The sequence below is a fragment of the Bidens hawaiensis genome, unplaced genomic scaffold, assembly GCF_021521415.1.
Source record: "Bidens hawaiensis isolate Kalapana, Puna unplaced genomic scaffold, B.hawaiensis_p1.1 tig00104145_1, whole genome shotgun sequence".
Taxonomy (NCBI): Eukaryota; Viridiplantae; Streptophyta; class Magnoliopsida; order Asterales; family Asteraceae; genus Bidens; species Bidens hawaiensis.
The window spans coordinates 4,429-22,836 of NW_027504742.1; the positions used below are offsets into that span (position 1 = coordinate 4,429).

An 18,408-nucleotide genomic window follows, 5' to 3' on the forward strand; every position below is an offset into this window, starting at 1 on the left:
ATGGTCAATAAATCTAAATACTTAGGAGATTGAAAATCTCAAATTGTTTTTGAATTTTCATCACATTAATTGCCGAAAAATTTAGTCATGTACAATTTAACATTGTACTATATAAAATTTATATTGTGATTATGTATGGTTAGTAGATTATTGTATCACTCTTATAGACAACCTTTAAGAAAAAGATTAAAACCAATAGACAAATTGAATTTTAATAATACTATGGTTATTGCTGATAAATCCATACTTGTAATTTGAGTATATTTGACTAGGGGTGACTGATGAGCTTGAGACAGTATTTGTATTTGTACTTGGACCCGATTGCACCCGTACCAAAAAGCAATAAAAACATGTATCAATACTCGTAACATTTTTTTCCAGTATGGTACGGGTACGTGTATTGGTATGGGTATTTCGGTACAGTACCCGTTTTTGTACCACTTTACTTGTTTTATTTCCAAATCTTCAACGATCTTGAAATTGGTACCCGTACGAGTAACAGACAACATGAATTAGTCCGGGTATCGATACTTGCACATGTACGTGACGAGTACCAAATTAGTACACGTACCAAATTGGCCGTCGATTTAATGATAAAATAGTATTGAAGGACCCTAATTCGGTTTCCGACTTTAAGTGATTTATTTGTTGGTTCGAGTCTTGAATGTTATACTATTTAATTTTGAAGAAACATTTGGTACTTATTTAATAATAACATGGTTGGAGAATTTATTTTATATATTATATATGAAGAATCCCAATTAAACCCTTATATACTCCAAATAGGTACAAAATACCAAATGTACCCGTACTCAATTGTACATGTATCAAATTTCAACAAAAATGAGTACCAATATACCCGTACCGAATAAGCTAAATCGGTATGGATACGAGTACGGGTACGTATTTGGGACAAAATGCCCATCCCTATATTTGGCTAGTGACACTCATAGCTTTCACACCCGTTATCAAAAGCAATCCGAGTAACATAATCATCATAGATGTATATTTGATTTCCACTCAATTTCTCTTGCAATGATGATCATCAACGAAATGGAGAAACGTACAAGCAAAATCAAATATAAATCACATGTAGTTACATCTCTCTCTAGTTATGTTAGTTTTTTTTTGTATAACTTTCTTTCATGTAGAACACATTGTTATAATATATTTTATTTGATAAAAAAAGTTAAAAACTATGAAAAGAACATCAAATTTAGAATCATTGACAACAATAAAGCTCTCAAATCTCACGAGTCATGAAAACAACACTACTTACTATGAATGAAAAAAACCTATAACAAATTATGTCTTCAATCCGCAGTAGTCCAAGTCATGTCATTCTCAAATATCCAATGGCAAACTTCAATCCGACCCGGACCCGAACCAAGTGCAATGAAAGCTCCATGCCCGGGGCTCCATGATGACGTGTCAATATGACATATGGCAACACCCGTGTTTATCTTTTTTTTAGTTGACACGTCAAGTATCTCTGCCACGTAGACTCTCACCTTTGGGACGGAGTGACAATAATACATTAGGTAAGGGTATAGACTTTGATGACACGACACCGACTTCGTTAGTTTTCCACCGTTGACTCTGTTGACTTTCCCAATCATGACTTCCTTCTTTGACCCTATAACATTCTCCGTTGTCCTTACCACCACATCATGTCCCAAAACTGAAACCGCAAAATCAACCATGTCCTCAATTGAGCCAACGCACCGCTTGGTCTCACCCGGGCTTGGTGCCCTCTCACATTCTGCGAGCGTATTAACCAACACACGCTCCATAATAGATTTGTCCCGAGCCTGGAAAACTTCCTTCACGTCAGACAGTTTGTCACTGGCAAACGGTAGTTTTGACGTGATGGATCGGGGCAAAAACGACCGTCTAGGCATTTTATCCACAATATCGGGCATCATCATAACCGTCCCTTTCTTTAACATTTTTTCTCTAAAGAACTTAACCGGTTCGCTCCATTTATTTACCAAACCGCCACTAACCTTCTTCGAACCCTCGTTCGACCCCGGCTTCGTGTATTGCGCAAATGTGACACCCGTCTTCGAGTAATCCTTAAACGTCGCGTTCAATGCATAACTACTAAACCCCGTTCGTTGACCCGTGGACCCCTTACCATATTCCCTAAACGAATCGGATCCCGGGTTAAACGACTTCCCATAATTAACAAAAACCGATCTCCCCGAACTCGCCTTCCTCCCATAAGACAAAAACGAATCACTACCCGAATTCGCCCGATCGCGATAACTCACAAAAGTATCCGACCCCGCATTCCCACCACTCCCACTATACGCTTTAAACTCGTTTTTAGGGTTATTCGCCTTCGTCGAATAACCCTTAAACGTGTCATTCGCCCCATTACCCAACTCACCATAATGAGAAAAAGTGGACCCCACCACATTTGATGTGTCACCATAGCTAGTAAACCCTAAAGGCACCCCATTACCATTTTTAGCATAGTTTGTAAACAATTGATTACCAGAGTTTGTATCATCCACATAACTCTTGAATGTCAATGGATTATTATTCTCATTACCAGAATATGTAGTGAACCGAAGATCCGGCACATTGACACGTGGCATGTACGAGTTAAACTCACCATTACCACCAGTGGCATCATTAGCATAACTAGTAAAATTTGAGTTAGCCACATTAGCATCACTTGCATAGGATATAAACCCTTCATTATGACCAGTGGATGCACCACTATATTTAATGAAACTACTTGTTGCAAAGTTAATATTTTCTGAGTAGTTTTTAAACGTGTCGGCGCCGCCAATACGCGCGGCGCCGTAGTTTTGGAAACGTTTGTTGGTGTAAATGGCAAAGTTGGAGTCTTTGGGTTGGTTAGTGGTTGTTAAGGAACTTAAGGTGGGTTCAAAGAAGCATAATAAGTTGGCTGAAGAGCAAAAGGATGAGAGGTGAGATGATAATGAGTGGTTGGAGGCTAGTTTGGTAAATAATGAGGATTCCAAGGGTTGAAGTGGAGATGATTTGGAGAGAATGAAATGTGGGATTGGTTGTTTGTTTAAGATTTGTGTCTTCCAGTAACGAGTTAAGGAAGATTTAGGTGAGAATGGGTTTGGTTTGGTTAATATGTTTGATGTTTTTAAGGTTGTGTCATCACTAGAAACCTGCATGGTTTTGATTGATTTGTTTATTAGGATGTATATAATATAAGTGATTACATTGCAAGGTAAAAGACGATGGAAGAAATAGAAAAAGCCAATTATGTGTATAAGTACTTACAGTTGTTGAAGATAGAAACAAGAACAAGAACAAGAAGTAGAAGAGGTTGAGTTTGACTCTTTTGTCCATGATCTTGATTTGTCTGTGTGTGTAGAATGTGAGTGTTTGGTTCGGAGTGTGGTGTTGTAGTGTAGTGGTGGTGAGATTTATGGAGAGTGGAATCCTATGAAAGTAATATATATATATATATATATAAATGTTTTTACAATATATTTAAACATGTTACATTTTTTTTGTAATGGCCGGGTCTGTGGACCCCACAAACAAATAATGTGGAGGAGAGAGGGGGGTCGTTGCTAGAGGAGAGTAGAGAATAGAAAATCGTCAGGTTTGTTTGTCCGTTCGTATATATGTGAGCTGAAACTGGCTAGTTGTTGATATGTCAATAGTCGGTGCGAGTCTCACGAATGTGAATGAACTTGATAACAATTAATTAATTTTTCAAATTGAAAAAAGTGTCACTAGTATGAAATATAGTGTCACTAGAAACATGCATATCACTCTTTTTTGGGAATAATCACTCAACTCTTAAGAGTTTGTGTTGTGTACTTTCTTCTTTTGCAAGAATTAAAGGTAATGGTTTGAACTAAGTGAAATACAAATTTGAAAATGTATGGATTGAATAAGCCATTTTGAATTCATTGAGTAGTTGGAGACAGTATGGGCATATGTAAGTTATTTAAAAACAAAGTAAAGCTTGAAATGTAAGGACCAATATGGCGTCTTCTTGTGGACACTTTCTTTCTTCTTTCTCTTTTACGAGATGGGCAAAAAAACCGGTTGGTGAACCGGTTCAACGGTTTAAACCGAAAACCGGTTTTTACAAAAACCGGTTATTTAAAAACCGGTTTGACCGGTTTAGTAACCGCCGGTTCGTATATCGGTTACAAGTTCTAGAGAAAAAACCGGTTACTGAACCGGTTATGGAAAAAACCGGTTAATTTTAAAACCGGTTATTATGAAAAAAACCGGTTATTAACCGGTTATTTTAAAAAAAAAACCGGTTAATTAAAAAAACCGGTTATTAACCGGTTCTAACCGGTTTCTAAACCCTTCCTAACCGGTTAGACCGGTCCGAGTTTTGCACCAAAAAAACCGGTTAATAAACCGGTCCGGTTATTTAAAAACCGGTTTTTTTTCAGGCCAAGAAAAACCGGTCCGGTTATTAACCGAACCGGTTTTTTTAAAAAAACCGATTTGTGCATCTCTATTTTAGTCACCTTTTACAGAAATGGTGAAAAAGACTCCTCCAAGGACCATGCTTCTTTGTTTTTTATAATAAAGGACCAGTAAACCATGTCTGGTATTTACTTATAGTCTTCCATCCTAGCTGTATATGTCTCATCACCTCAATATATACATGCATAAAATTTCATATTTTTTTTATTTTTTATGGGAAAAGAAATGGACTTGATCTACTAAAGTAACTTAATTTATTAAATATATTAAAATAAAGCAGACTAACCTAAGTTTGTTTGTATGTGAATATTTTTTAAATAACTTGTTTATTCTTAAAAAGTAATCAAAATTTGATAAAGTTGTATTCAATATTTTTGCAAGAAAATAAAATTTTTACTAACTTATATCGACAAATATCAAAGTTACCTAAGGCTTACATTAAAACCTTTATAAATTAATAATGATAGGAACAAGTTATTTTATTAATTTAACAAGATATAATTATAGTGATAAATTAATAACTTATTAATATAAAGAGGTTTTGCGTATGACTTTTAAATTTTTAAATGCAACGTACGTACATTCACAAATTAATTGAATTTGTCTAAGTTCATTGTTTTTGAATAAGTAAAAAATCAGTCCATAGTACCAAAAAATAAATTACAAAAACAAGATGAACTCAATATAGATTCAAAGTTTAACAAAAAAAACAAGTGACCATACAATCATTTTTTACTAGACAATCTTAAAATTTGAAATACGTTAATAATTATTAATTTATAGTTTCGTTTGGAACCACTGTATTTACACTGGGATATCAAAAAGTTATTATCATATTATCTCATCGATTAGGTACCAATTTCGCATTAATTTCAAGTTGGAATTGAACAAATTATTAATTTTATCGAGTATTAATTTATATATGTTTTACTGTACGCACATTTTCAGCAAATTTAAAAATGTTAATATGTAAAAATTAGTTTAGTCACTTTCTCGTGTATATATTTTTTAAGTTGATAAAAGTATTATAATAGTAATATTAAGTTGTAGCACATTTGACCTTTTAAATTTTTGATCCAATGACATAAAGTGATATTGTTTAAGTTAGGGTTGAGATCTTATGGTCTCATGAATCAAAACCTAACTTAAGTGAGTTTTTTCATAATGATGGATTTTTTACTTTGAGTTAAACCTAAAACGTTAAAATTAATATGAAGCATTAATTATATTTTATATTATGAATTGAAGGTGGTTTCAATTAAAAAAATATCCCTTGGATGACTTCTTTATATACAAAAAGTAGGAAGTTTTTTTTTTATATTGTATAAGCTCATAGAGGGTTAAAAGTAAAATAAGGTTACAAACTTACAACAGAGAATATATATCACCATTCAACCAAACAAGCCAGACTATTTGAGCATCAAATGATTAGCATTTATTATTAAGTTTCTCTCAGCTTGATCCATCAACATTCACTGACAGAGTTGGTTACCAACACCTTGACATGAATGTTTAAGCATTGTTCCATCATCCACTAGTCACAAACCCTAGAATAGATATAAAATACATACCAACTATAGATCTAATATATATATCTATACTGGAGTATACATATAAGGCTGAGGGGTGTGGAGCGCGAGAGGGGGCGCGTGAGCCCATCCGCTCGCGCCCCGGGGCGCGAGCACCGCACCACCGAGGCGCGAGAGGGGCGCGAGCGCGGAAATCCAGGCAGGCGCAAGAGGGCTAGCGGGTGAAAATGGGCGTAAAGGGGTATTGGGAAGTGAAATAGAGCCGTTGGAGAAGTTTTTCCTATATTAATAATAAATTAATCATCTTTATTATCCAAATCAACAAACAAAGGCATAATATATAATAAAAGCGGGTCTCTGGAAATAAACTTCCGGCAAACCCAGTTGGCGAATTGGTAAAAGCAGAAGCCGAATAGGAGTGGGAGAAGCTCGGTGCGTTGGTTGAATAAAATTTCGAAGAAAACAGAGACCGCCCACATGATTAAAGTGGCCATGAAGAAGAAGAAAGCACCGGTGGCGTTCTTCTTCCGGTGATCGGTCGCCATGGCCTTCAAGATTTGGTGGTTGGGTTTTGTTGACTGTGTGATGGAAACGATGTGGGCTATCTTATACAGCAAGCTTTTTTTCTTTACCTTTTCTAATAATACGTTTTTTAATACATTTATAAAAAAATAAAAAAAAATCCGCTGGAGCCCCTGCTCGCGCCCCTCCACACCAGGGCCAGGGGCTCCAACGGGGGCTCCAACACCCATCTTATCAAGTTTCTCTCTCTGCCACACGTCACAATATTATTGGCTGGAGCCCGCACTCGCGCCCCCTCTCGCGCCCCCCACACCCCTTAGCCTAAACCAACAAGTGACAAGTATCTTAGTGATGCGCAGAAAACTATGTATATTAATTCAAGATCGACCAAGAGTGGAATAGATTCCTTCTGTAACATGCACCAATTTCAAAAACCTGAAAATATGGGAGGATGTATGAGACAAAACATATATCAAAGGAATCTTAGTGCAACAATCTTTAAATAATATATCTGTACAAATTGTCATTCAGTTGAATTATATAAATATAAACCAAGTAAAGTATATATTATATCTTCATGTAAAAAGAAAGCATTAATGCTTAAAGCATGTATCTTTATGTAGTACAAGATCAGATATGCGGTTGCTTTATATGCCTTTATCTCAAAACAATATGAAACAAATATATACCTTGCTAGGCTAGCTACAAAGGGTTATTCACAGCATAGTCACATGTCCCTAAAACTGTTTCAAATTTTGAAGATTTGTTTACGCGCATCGAGATTGTGGCTACAAGATGGAGGAATGTTAGATTTCATCGCGGCTGATTTTGGTGTCACTTTTCGACGCGTTATCTGATTTGTTATGTGTCTGGTTGTTTAGTTGCTTGTTTCTTTATATTGATATTTGAGTTCAATAAGTTGTTAATATTGTTTTGAGTTTTACAAATAAAAAATTGCAAGAATGCCAGAAATTATGACCATATAAAGAAATGATTTTCTTTAGGAAAGAAAAAACTTATCGAATTATTATTATTATTATATATTTTTTTGTGATAATAATAATAATCATTAATCAGTAAATAGCATAGACAATTACAGACTAACGGCAGGCAATTACTTATCAAAATAGCGTAGACAATTACAGACAATTACTTAAACTTATCGAATTATATATATTACAATTACCATCTTGTGGTGCCTTAGGGTGTGGTACAATGTGCTTCTTTGATGTGTCCATTTAAGTGCTAGATTGTGCTTCTTTGATGGTTTGGGGGTTTTAAAACAACACAGAAGAGATATACATCGGCCATCTCTCATCTCTCTTTCTTTCCACCGTACGTCTTCTACCATAGCATTTGTTTCGAAATTTGTGCCCGAGTTATTTAGGTCAGTTTGGTTCGATACTCATAAGTTCACATTCAATTTGAAATTTGGTTCGGACAAGATCTCAATTCGAATATTTAAGATCCGAATTCAAATTCATTATTCTAATTTGGTTTGGTTTGAATTTCGGGTCTCTCGAGTCTAATATAGTGATGAATTATGGATTTTTCAAGCCGAACTTGAATAAGTAACACCTTCTCCGCTTTTAATCTTATGCACTATAACTGACCCGTTATTCTTAACAATATATCTAGATAAATTATTATATAACCAACAATTTATCTTCTTTCAACTAATAATTGTTATATAATCAATATTTTATCTCCATTTCACCCCACCATTAGTCCATCACATTTCAACCCATCACGACACAAGTTTTGGAATGTGAGAAGACGCAAGTTTTGGAATGTGAGAAGGGAAGTCTCTTTTGCAACCTCAAAGGTTACGTGCCGCGATTTGCCCTTTTCACGTCTCACACTTACCCCCTTCCATAACTGTTTAAACATATAGGTACTCTCAAATTCAATGTCAAATTTGTTTCTAAATTATGTTAAAATATTTACTAAAAATGTTTATTGGTCAAATTATTATTATTATTTTTTTGTCTCATGTGTTTGCTGGTTTGCTGGACTCTTTGGGCTATTGTTCTTGCTGGACTTATTTGACGGTTTGACTCTTTGGGCTTGGGCTTGCTGGATGCTGGATTCTTTGGACTTCTACTTGGTTTGCATTATGGATCATGAGTTCACATCTGGGCCACCTTTCGCATCCAAAGGGCTATGACTAGTTGGACTATGGATTCGTTTCCACTATAGGTGCACAAGAAACCGGTAGTCGGAACCGGACCCGAAAAAAAATACTCGGAACCGGTTTTTTTTATACCCGGGTATTTTATACCCGAAACCGAAACCGACCCTACATGTACTTGTAGGGTATGCATTTTGAGGTCAATACTCGTACCCGGAAACGTACCCGATTTATACCCGTAAATACCCGGACCCGGTCATACCCTATACCCATACTCGGTTATACCCGATACGAATTTTCTAATATCCGAAATAATACATGAGTTTTTATAGTATATCTTTTTGTTTACTTCACAACTTTTATGTTTAAGTTTTGGTAAATTCATATTACTAAGTAAATAATTTGTAATTAAGTAGATTTATGGTTTTTGTAATATAATGTAATTATTTTTATAAATTTCAAAGCAAATTTAAATTTTAAACAAATTAAAAAATGTATAAAGGTTACAAATTAAAAACCGGGTATTAATACCCGGTCGTTCACGGACACATACCCTGCTCCAAAACCCGGTTATACCCGAACCCGATCATACCCTACCCGGGTACATAGGGTTGAGTTTTTCTCCTCAATACCCTACCCGATTTCTCTCATACCCGATTTTCCAATATCTGATCATACCCGAAATCGGTTTCATACTCGAACCCGGGTATTAGAAAAAACCCGATTTGTGCACCTCTAGTTTCCACTCTAAAGCACATGCGGATCACAGATTTGTGGGTTTTACCCATTTGGTTAAACATTTCACAACTTCACATGTTCTCTCAAGTTTAATGTTGTAGTCTAGGATTTTGATTTATTGTGTTGTTGAATCTTTTATCGGGTAGCTTGTACGTAGTGTTAAAGATTGGTTGATCAGCTCAGTGCATTAATGATCTGATTGTGCGTTCAAAGACGTTCTTCTGCTCATATGTATTTGTGTTACTTGATTAATGTGATTTCAGTTTATCGTCAGCTTTAATTACCATTTTGACCGTATAGCGTTGTCAACATATAGATGATTATAATGAATCATATTCTCTTGATATATAGTGATTATTTGAACTACGATAATCATAGGTTTTGAAAATTTAGTATTCTTTATATATATATTTTAATGATGGTAAATAAAAATTAAAAATAACATGAATTATGTTTACACACTTGTTAATGTTAATTAAATTATGTATTTATTTATTCCTACATGAGTTAGACTGTAAGGTATGGTCATCGATTTACCGATGAAAAAGGGTACGTGGCAGGCGGTGCCGGCGGTGAACACCGTCCCGCTCATATTCGGTGCCGCCGACGGTGATTTTTTGTTGGTGAAATCACCGATAAATATGCCGATATGTTTGATAATTTTTCAAGACAAAAGCATTATTTTATTGACTATAAAATAGACGGTAACTTTTTTTTTTCTTTTTAACAAATTATTCAGGACTCATATTACAAACTTACAAAGAAAGGTAAATAAGATGTAGAGGCTACAGAAAGAACAGAGATGATGGTGAAGGAGGTTGGGAAGATGGGTGGGGTGGGGAATTGGGTATATTAGTATTTAATATTATTTTTATTTAGTTATATTAATTTAAGTGAATGTGAAGATTAAAACCAAGTATGAGAGAGAACAACAGGGAGCGGCAAGAGGTGAGACAGCAAAAGTCTGACGACGACGAGTTAACGTTTCTCGTGTCGAATCTTCCTGAAGGTGTTAATAGGTCTATCCTAAAGGGTGCTTTTCAAGAATTTGGCAATCTATCAGACTCATATGTAGCAAGGAAAAAAGATCTATGGGGTAACCATTTTGGTTTCATAAGGTTCAAAGGGGTGTCTGATGTTCGGAGGATGGTGGGAAATCTTAACGAAGTTAAGATCTTTGAGGCGAAAGTGTCTGTGAAAGTGGCACAATTTGGTAAAAATCAGAGACAAAAATCTGCGGCTGGAGATCATCCACGAGTTCGTAACGAGCAGAGGTTTCAACATCGAACAGGGTCAGAAGCAAATCCGGCTGAAGAGTTTGGAGGACGTACGTCGGTACCGGAGAAGATGTCGTATAGGGATGTGGTTCAAAATCGGAGGCAAGAATCATGTGATAAGATGAAGACAATAACATTGGACTGTCCAGCGATGAATTATCCTATCCGTTGTATAGGGTCGGCAATCTTAGCAGAGGTGGTGGGTATGAAGAGTTGTGAGGAGATCTCTAATGGAGATGGGGTTTGGGGATGCGGCCATTTCTTATCTTAGGGGTCTTAGTATCTGTAGGGGTATGGTACTAAACCCGGTTTTACGACCCTAAATTTATTATGTTTGGCTTATTTTATTATATGGACTAATACAATGTTATTGGGCTGAGGGGGTTTTGTGGAGGTAACCCTAACTGGGCTAGGCCCATTAGGGTACCATGATGGTGGCCATGAGGCTCTCTATATAAGGAGGTCTCCACCTCCTTATTAAGGGGTCATGCTCAATAAGAGCCACCACCACTTTTTTGTGTCTGTAAACAAGAGATCCTTGAGATTTCTTAGCAGTCACCTCCACACCCCCGAAAAGCCATTGCAGGTCTCAAGCAGCCGAAGAAGAAGATCAAGACGTGGTTCGTTCATCTCGAAATCCGTGGAAACATCGTCATGGATCAGGTCAGATTCATTTCATGCTTCGTCATGGATCAGGTCAGATTCATTTCATGCTTCGACAGGCATAAAGAGTGTGAAAGATGAGGTTCCTGTGTATGTGGATAAAGATCAATATGGGGGTCTTTTTGATGGCGAGGGTAACCAGGAGGATAGTGTGGAGGCTGAATCTGGGGGTTCTAACGCAAATACCTCCGGTGCAATCAGTTGAGGTTCCAAATAATGAGGATTGCTCTAGGTCGAGTTCAAACGCGTCTGATAAAGAGATGGATGTGGAAATGGAGGTTGTTTCATCGGCGTTGATCTCGCCGGTCATGTGGGTCTTGTTAAAGAAATTGTAAATGGGTGAGGGTGCACAGAATGTAGTCCAATGAATTGTATTTCTATAAATGTTAGGGGGGCTGGGAGCCGATATAAAACTAGTTGGGTCCGAGGTCTTAAAACGAGTCATGGCGTTCATTTCGTTGCAATTCAGGAATCGAAGATGGATGCCGCAAGTCGTAATCAGGTGAGTAGCTTTTGGGGGAATACAATTTTCGATTTTGATTTTGTGGAAGCGGTGGGTACTTCCGGGGGTATCATAAGTATTTGGGACCCGTCGTTTTTTCTTAAAACGGGGTTAATCAAGAACAGAAGGTATCTAGTTATAAGGGGTATAATTAATGGTTCAGGATCGGTTTTAAATATTGTTAATGTTTATGCGCCAAACGACGCGATTGGAAAAAGGAGATTATGGGGTGAATTACTAAATCTGAGGTGGTCTCTAAATGGGAACTGTATTTTTGTTGGAGACTTTAATGAAGTTCGGGGTGAGTCAGAACGAAGAAATTCTGAGTTCATTGCGGCAAATGCACTGGAGTTCAATAACTTCATTGATAGAGCTGATCTAGTTGAATATCAAATGAGTGGGGGTTTATTTACTTACGTTTCTGATAGGGGGGGATAAATTTAGCAAATTGGATCGGTTTTTGGTGTGCAAAGATTTTATGAGCTCATGGCCGACTGCATCGGTCTCGGCACTTGCAAAGGGTCCGTCAGATCATCTCCCGGTATCGCTTGTATCTGTTCCGGTGGATTTTGGGCACATTCCGTTCAGAGTATTTAATTCTTGGCTTGACTTGCCGGGTTTTGTCGAATTCGTTAATTATAAATGTAATCGGTTTCGTTTCTCCGGTTCTGCTGACTTAGCTCTGGAACTCAAATGGTCAAAAAGGCATATTAAAGTTTGGTTAGTCGGGATTAAACCTGCAATCGAAAAGGAGTATGAGGTGAAAAAAGGGAATATGTTGCGGTTATGGAATGTGGCTGTAACCCGAGACCTACATCCTGAGGAGGTGAGGCTGGAATGTAAAGCGTTTGTAGACGATTTTGAATTAGCAAAGATGCGGGATATCCAGCAAAAATCTCGAACCCGTTGGGCTATAGACGGGGACGATAATTCCAGTTTTTTCCATGGGATAATAAACTCAAATCTAAGCAACAATCGGATGCATGGTCATTTCATTGATGGTGCCTGGGTCACGGATCCTTCTTTGATGAAAGACGCGGTATTTGACTTCTTTGAGGATCAGTTTACTGAAATTGTGGGGTCTCGACCACGTCTAGTTTGCCTGGAGTTTAGAAGACTTCTTGAGAAGGACTCGGTTAATCTGGTTAATCCATTCACTTTAACTGAAATAAAGGCGGTTGTGTGGGATTGTGCGGGGGATAGGGCTCCGGGGCCTGATGGATATAATTTTAAATTTATTAAAAGATGTTGGGGGAGTTTTGAAGCGGATTTCGTAAGGATTTTTGAAGAATTTTACTATGGTGCTTCTTTTAGTTGGGATTGCATGTCGTCATTCATTTCCTTAATTTCTAAATCCAATGATCCGGTCGGGCTTACGGATTTTATGCTGATAAGTTTAATCGGGTGTATAAACAAAGTCGTCTCAAAAGTGTTAGTCAGCAGGCTGAAATATGTAATAAATGGGTTGATTTCAGAGGAGCAGTCCGCGTTTTTAGCAAGTCGTAGTATTCTCGATGGCCCGCTGGTTCTTAATGAAGTCATTTCGTGGCTGAACAAGTCGGGCAAAAAAGGATTAATATTCAAGATCGACATTGAGAAGGCGTATGATTCGGTAAATTGGGGTTATTTGGACTCAGTTATGGGCCAAATGGGCTTCCCGAACAGGTGGAGGAATTGGGTGGCAGCCATTTTACACTCGGCTCGGGCTTCGGTATTAGTAAATGGTTCTCCGACACGGGAGTTCTCTTGTACTCGAGGTATACGACAAGGAAATCCGCTATCTCCTTTCTTATTTTTATTAGCGATGGAAGGGTTGTCGGTGATGATGAAGAAGGCATGCTTAGCCAACATTTTTCGGGGTTTGAAAGGGGGACATAACGGGCCGTTATTATCTCATTTTATGTATGCAGATGACGCGATATTCCTTGGTGAGTGGGACTATTCAAATGCGATTACATTAAAAAGGATATTAAGGTGTTTTTTGGCGGTTTCGGGGCTCAAGATAAATTTGGCAAAATGTCGGGTGTTTGGTACAAAGGTGGATAATGCAGAAATGGTGGAAATGGCAAGAATACTAAACTGTGGAGTGGGGGCGTTTCCTTTCCGCCATCTCGGTCTACTCGTTGGGGGTAATATGAATCGAATAAATTCGTGGGATCCGATTGTGGAAATGTTCAGAAAACGCCTATCAATATGGAAAGCAAAAAGGCTATCGTTTGGGGGAAGATTGACAGTATTAAAGTCGGTTTTGAACTCGTTGCCGACTTATTTTTTTCGTAGTTCCGGGCTCCGGAAGGGGTGATAAAAAAATTAGATCGGTTAAGACGAGTATTCTTTTGGGGTGGAACGGAGGACGTAACCAAGATTAATTGGGTTGCGTGGGACAAGGTGATTGCTCCAATTAATAAAGGGGGTCTCGGCTTGGGCTCGTTGCGCGATGCAAATCTCGCGATGTTAGCAAAATGGTGGTGGAGGTTCAAAGAAGAGAAGAATGGGTTGTGGCGAAAGGTGGTGTGGTCAATTCACCATACTGCGAGGTCTTGGAACTTCATTCCGGTTCGAAAGTCTTTGGCGGGTTCGTGGAGAAATATCATTGCTATATCGGATAAGCTTGAGGAGATGGGTATTTGCATGAAGATGAATTTGAAATATGAACTAGGGAATGGGCAGTGCTCTTTGTTTTGGATTGATAAATGGATTGGGGAGGAGCCACTCCAGGTTAGATTTCCTCGGTTATTCGCGTTGGAACGGTCCAAAATGTGTGTTGTTGCGGATCGTTTAATGATGTACGAAAATGAATTGTGCGGCGTATGGAATTGGGTTAGGCAACTGACACGTGAGATGGAGATTGAAGACTTTAGAAGTCTCCTTAATTTGTGCGAAGGGGTTCATATGGGGTCGAATAGAGATCGGTTGTTGTGGGGTTTGAATGAACATGTTGGGTTCACAGTAAAGAGTGTAAAAGATAAATTGGGGGAGATAGGTTACTCGAGATCGGACTTTGCTTTCATGTGGAATGCATGGGTACCAAAAAGGTGTGCATTTTAGGTTGGCGTGTAGGCCTTGAAAGATTACCGACTTTAGTGGAGTTGGCAAAAAGAAATATTAATTTCGGTTCAGATTTATGCTCGTTTTGTGGGGATCATGCATAAACTGTTGAACACTTGTTTGTTTCATGTAGTCTTGCACAAGATGTTTGGCAAATCGTATCCATGTGGTGCGGGTTACCTTCTGTCTATGCATTCTCGGTTCGGGATCTTCTTGATTTACACAGGTACGCGGGTTTCGGTAGGAAGAAAGCAAAGGTTTTTTATGCAGTTTGTTTAGTCACATTATGGAGTATTTGGAAGGCTATGAATGAGTTGGTGTTTAAAGAAAGGTCTGCGGTGATATCAAATGTGGTGGGAGATTTGAAGGCGCTCGGGTTCTTATGGATTAAAAACAGAGCAAAGTGGAGGAATTTAACGTGGGAGACTTGGCGAAGTTTCAATATTTTGATGTTTTTTGCTCACTGAAATTGATTGTGGTTGGTTTGGTTGGTGTTTAGGCGTGTTGGTGTTTGTAAAGTAACTTTCGTATATATTATACATATCTTTGTTGGTCGTTCAAAAAAAAAGTGAATGTGATTTTGTTTTTATTTAGTTATATTAATTTAAATGAAAGTAATTTTATTTATATCTTGTTCATAATTTTAGTTGCATTAACTTAATTTAAGTTATATATATATATGTATATATTGTTTGAAAATAGAGTGAAGTGGTGAATTGGTGACAATTTCCTTGTTATTGTATAAGAGAGTGAATTGAAATGGAATATGATATGGCGATGACGTGTCACTCTAAAGTGAGAAGCAAAATGGCATCTATACCTTATAGTCTTATGTTCTTCTTCAGCTCAATGACGTGTCACTCTAAAGTGAGAAGCAAAATGACATCCATACCTTATAGTCTTATGTTCTTCTTCAGCTCAATGACGTGTCACTCTAAAGTGAGAAGCAAAATGGCATCCATACCTTATAGTCTTGTGTTCTTCTTCAGCTCAACGAAGGGGGATATATAATGCAACATGTTCAAGTGCTCCTTATGTTATGGAGTGGAATAATTGGGTTCCGAAAGGTATAAATGTGTCGTTTGAAAAATGGAGAAGGATAGTGAAGAGGTATGCACCCGCCTTAACATCGAGCGGGGCGGGTCAACCCACAAGATATAGACAAGAGGCTTGAAATCAGGATGTCATGAAGACACAAAGCCAAAACCTATGCGCGTGGCGCATATCACATATGCTCACGCATATCACATATGTTCACGCATCACATATGCTCACGCGTATCACATATGCTCACGCATCATATACGCTCACGCATATCACATCTGCGCGTGGCGCATCTGCGTGTGGCGCATATCACATATGCTCATGCATCATATATGCTCACGCATATCACATCTGCGCGTGGCGCATATCACATATGCTCACGCATATTACATATGCTTGCGCATATCACATCTGCGCATGAAACATCTGCGCGTGAGAATAAAGAGAAGACCTCGCGCATCCCCAGGATAGGCGCATATCACACATGCACATAATCAACCACGTTCTTATCCAAATCAGGATAAGGACAACCATGATTGTGCTCATCAGACAACCTTCCAGAGGGTATCCTTTAAGGAATAAAGAATATGCTGATGTTGACAGCTGCCAATGAAGGGTGGACAACTCAGCAAAACCCATGTGCTACCACGTGATTGCACATGGGTCAGGTGAAATACCTTGGTCAGAGAATAATCAATGAAAAAAGCACCAGGTGTCCTAAGGACACGTGGCGGCGAAGCAATAGGAGGAGGCCAAAAAGGCCCTAATTGGGTCTGAGCCCAATCATTGGAAACCCTAATACTATAAATACCACACCACCTCCACAGTGGGAGGTAAGCAAGAAAATACATTCTAAGTCCTTACTCACTTTTAGATTATTATCATCTTCTCCTACAATATCTTATTCTCACACCGGAGGGTTACCCCAAAGAGGACCCCTCTGTCCCTTTCTGAGGGGGTAAGTTCACGGTGCTGCTCGTTTTGTAGGTGGAAGAACTCATATTCCGGAAAACCATCGGTGATATAGCACACTCATACCCGAGGAAAGTTGATCGTCTACTAGTAAGTCGATCCACGTTTCTTCATTGGCGCCATCACCTGTTACAACGGCAACAAAACCACTATCTCATCAGTTCTCTCTGAAAATCTTCACCATGGTTTCCGGTGTTCGAAACAGCGATCAAGTTCTGGAGGATAATGAGCTTGAGGATGTTAATGAGGGGCATCAGTTTCTGAGGGCGCCGCGTGATACTGCGCGCACCACCAATAACCATCCCTTCATCACAACACCTCATAGCCAGACTGAAACTCCTCCAGACGATCTCACGTTCCAAAATCTGACTGGTGCAAAACAAAAAGGACCAATGGGTCCGGAAGTTGAAACCAATGACCCTAAAGAATGGCTCATAAACGAACAACGGCGTTTAATGGACAAATACAATGAGCTGGTCAAACACAAAAAGTTTAGCCGACTTAACACAAAGGCTCGCATTTGATAAACAAACCATTCAGGGAACAACAAAAAGGGCGCGGCGCGCCGGAAGATAGTCACTCTGTTCACACCGAACACGCTGATGTTAGTGATGAGGAAGACGCGAGATACTCATGCAGGAGGTTCACAGCTTCGCGCGCACATGAACATAGCGCCTGGAGCCAAAGTTGATATGGATCTATACACACCGTACAACCCACACGCGAAAGGGCAAGTGGACGTAACCACACCATATAGGCCAGCCATCTTGGTGAAGCATTCAAAATTCACTGAGCGCATTGCGAAGGCTCCCATTCAACACAAAACCAAGATGCCAAGTGGTCTAGGCAAGTACGATGGTACAACAGATCCAGATGATTTTTTACAAGGTTTTTACAACACTGGAAACCTAGAAAGCTGGACGATGCTAACATGGTGTCACATGTTTGCTCGCTGCCTCACGGGCGCAGCGCGTGTCTGGTTCGAAAGCTTGCCGACAGGACAAATCGATGGGTTCGAAGAGCTATTGGAGAAGTTCCAGGCTCACTTTGTACAGCAGCGCAGACACACGCGCGACCCCGATGACATCATGCACTGCGTGCGCAGGAATGATGAAACCATTGAAGACTACATAACTCGTTTCAATCAGGAATCTCTTGCAATTGGAGGTATCACTGAACAACTCTTGCGCGTGGCCTTTATACAAGGTGCGCGCAGTGATCAACTCCGCAGAGCTCTCTTGAGCAGAGATGGCATGCCAACCACTTGGGCTAAGCTTATGGAAGCATCGCGAGTCTTCGCGCGAAATGAAAAACAAATTGCCCAAGACAGAGCAAGAGATAGAGGGCATCAAACAGAAGCACCACGCAACAATGAAAGGAGGGGCAAACAAAACCGTATGGTCCAGGTTGCAACAAACCAGTTATTCTCCCGCAGAAAAGCAAGCGCAACAAAGTTCACCCCAGCCCCCAAAAAGACATTCGTAATCGCGGAGAAGGTGACAAGAGGGAAGGCGGCAGAGAGCCTAACAGACC

The 18,408-nt window shown here is 38.9% G+C and overlaps 2 protein-coding genes across 2 annotated transcripts; one reads left to right on the top strand and one right to left on the bottom strand.

Moving 5' to 3' along the window:
* Positions 1-1,195: 1,195 nt before the first annotated feature.
* On the bottom strand, positions 1,196-3,447 carry LOC143608185 (polygalacturonase 1 beta-like protein 3). The gene is made up of 2 exons (XM_077083335.1): positions 3,271-3,447; positions 1,196-3,155 (listed from the first exon to the last, which is right to left on the bottom strand). Exons 1-2 carry the CDS (start codon positions 3,337-3,339, stop codon positions 1,314-1,316), a joined length of 1,911 nt encoding a protein of 636 aa, XP_076939450.1. The 5' UTR covers positions 3,340-3,447; the 3' UTR covers positions 1,196-1,313.
* A 10,815-nt stretch (positions 3,448-14,262) lies between these two features.
* On the top strand, positions 14,263-15,190 carry LOC143608187 (uncharacterized; the record flags this gene model as incomplete). Its single annotated transcript, XM_077083336.1, has 2 exons — positions 14,263-14,846; positions 14,993-15,190. Coding segments are annotated over exons 1-2 (782 nt in total), but the record flags the coding sequence as incomplete, so codon positions are not given.
* Between the last annotated feature and the right edge of the window lie 3,218 nt (positions 15,191-18,408).

What these genes read in the sequence shown, in the direction of transcription:
- LOC143608185 (XM_077083335.1), bottom strand. Translation starts at nt 3,339, where the DNA reads ATGGACAAAAGAGTCAAACTCAACCTCTTCTACTTCTTGTTCTTGTTC. An exon ending in TGTTTCTATCTTCAACAACT is followed by an intron (nt 3,156 to 3,270) that starts GTAAGTACTTAT and finishes AAAACCATGCAG; the next exon opens with GTTTCTAGTGATGACACAAC.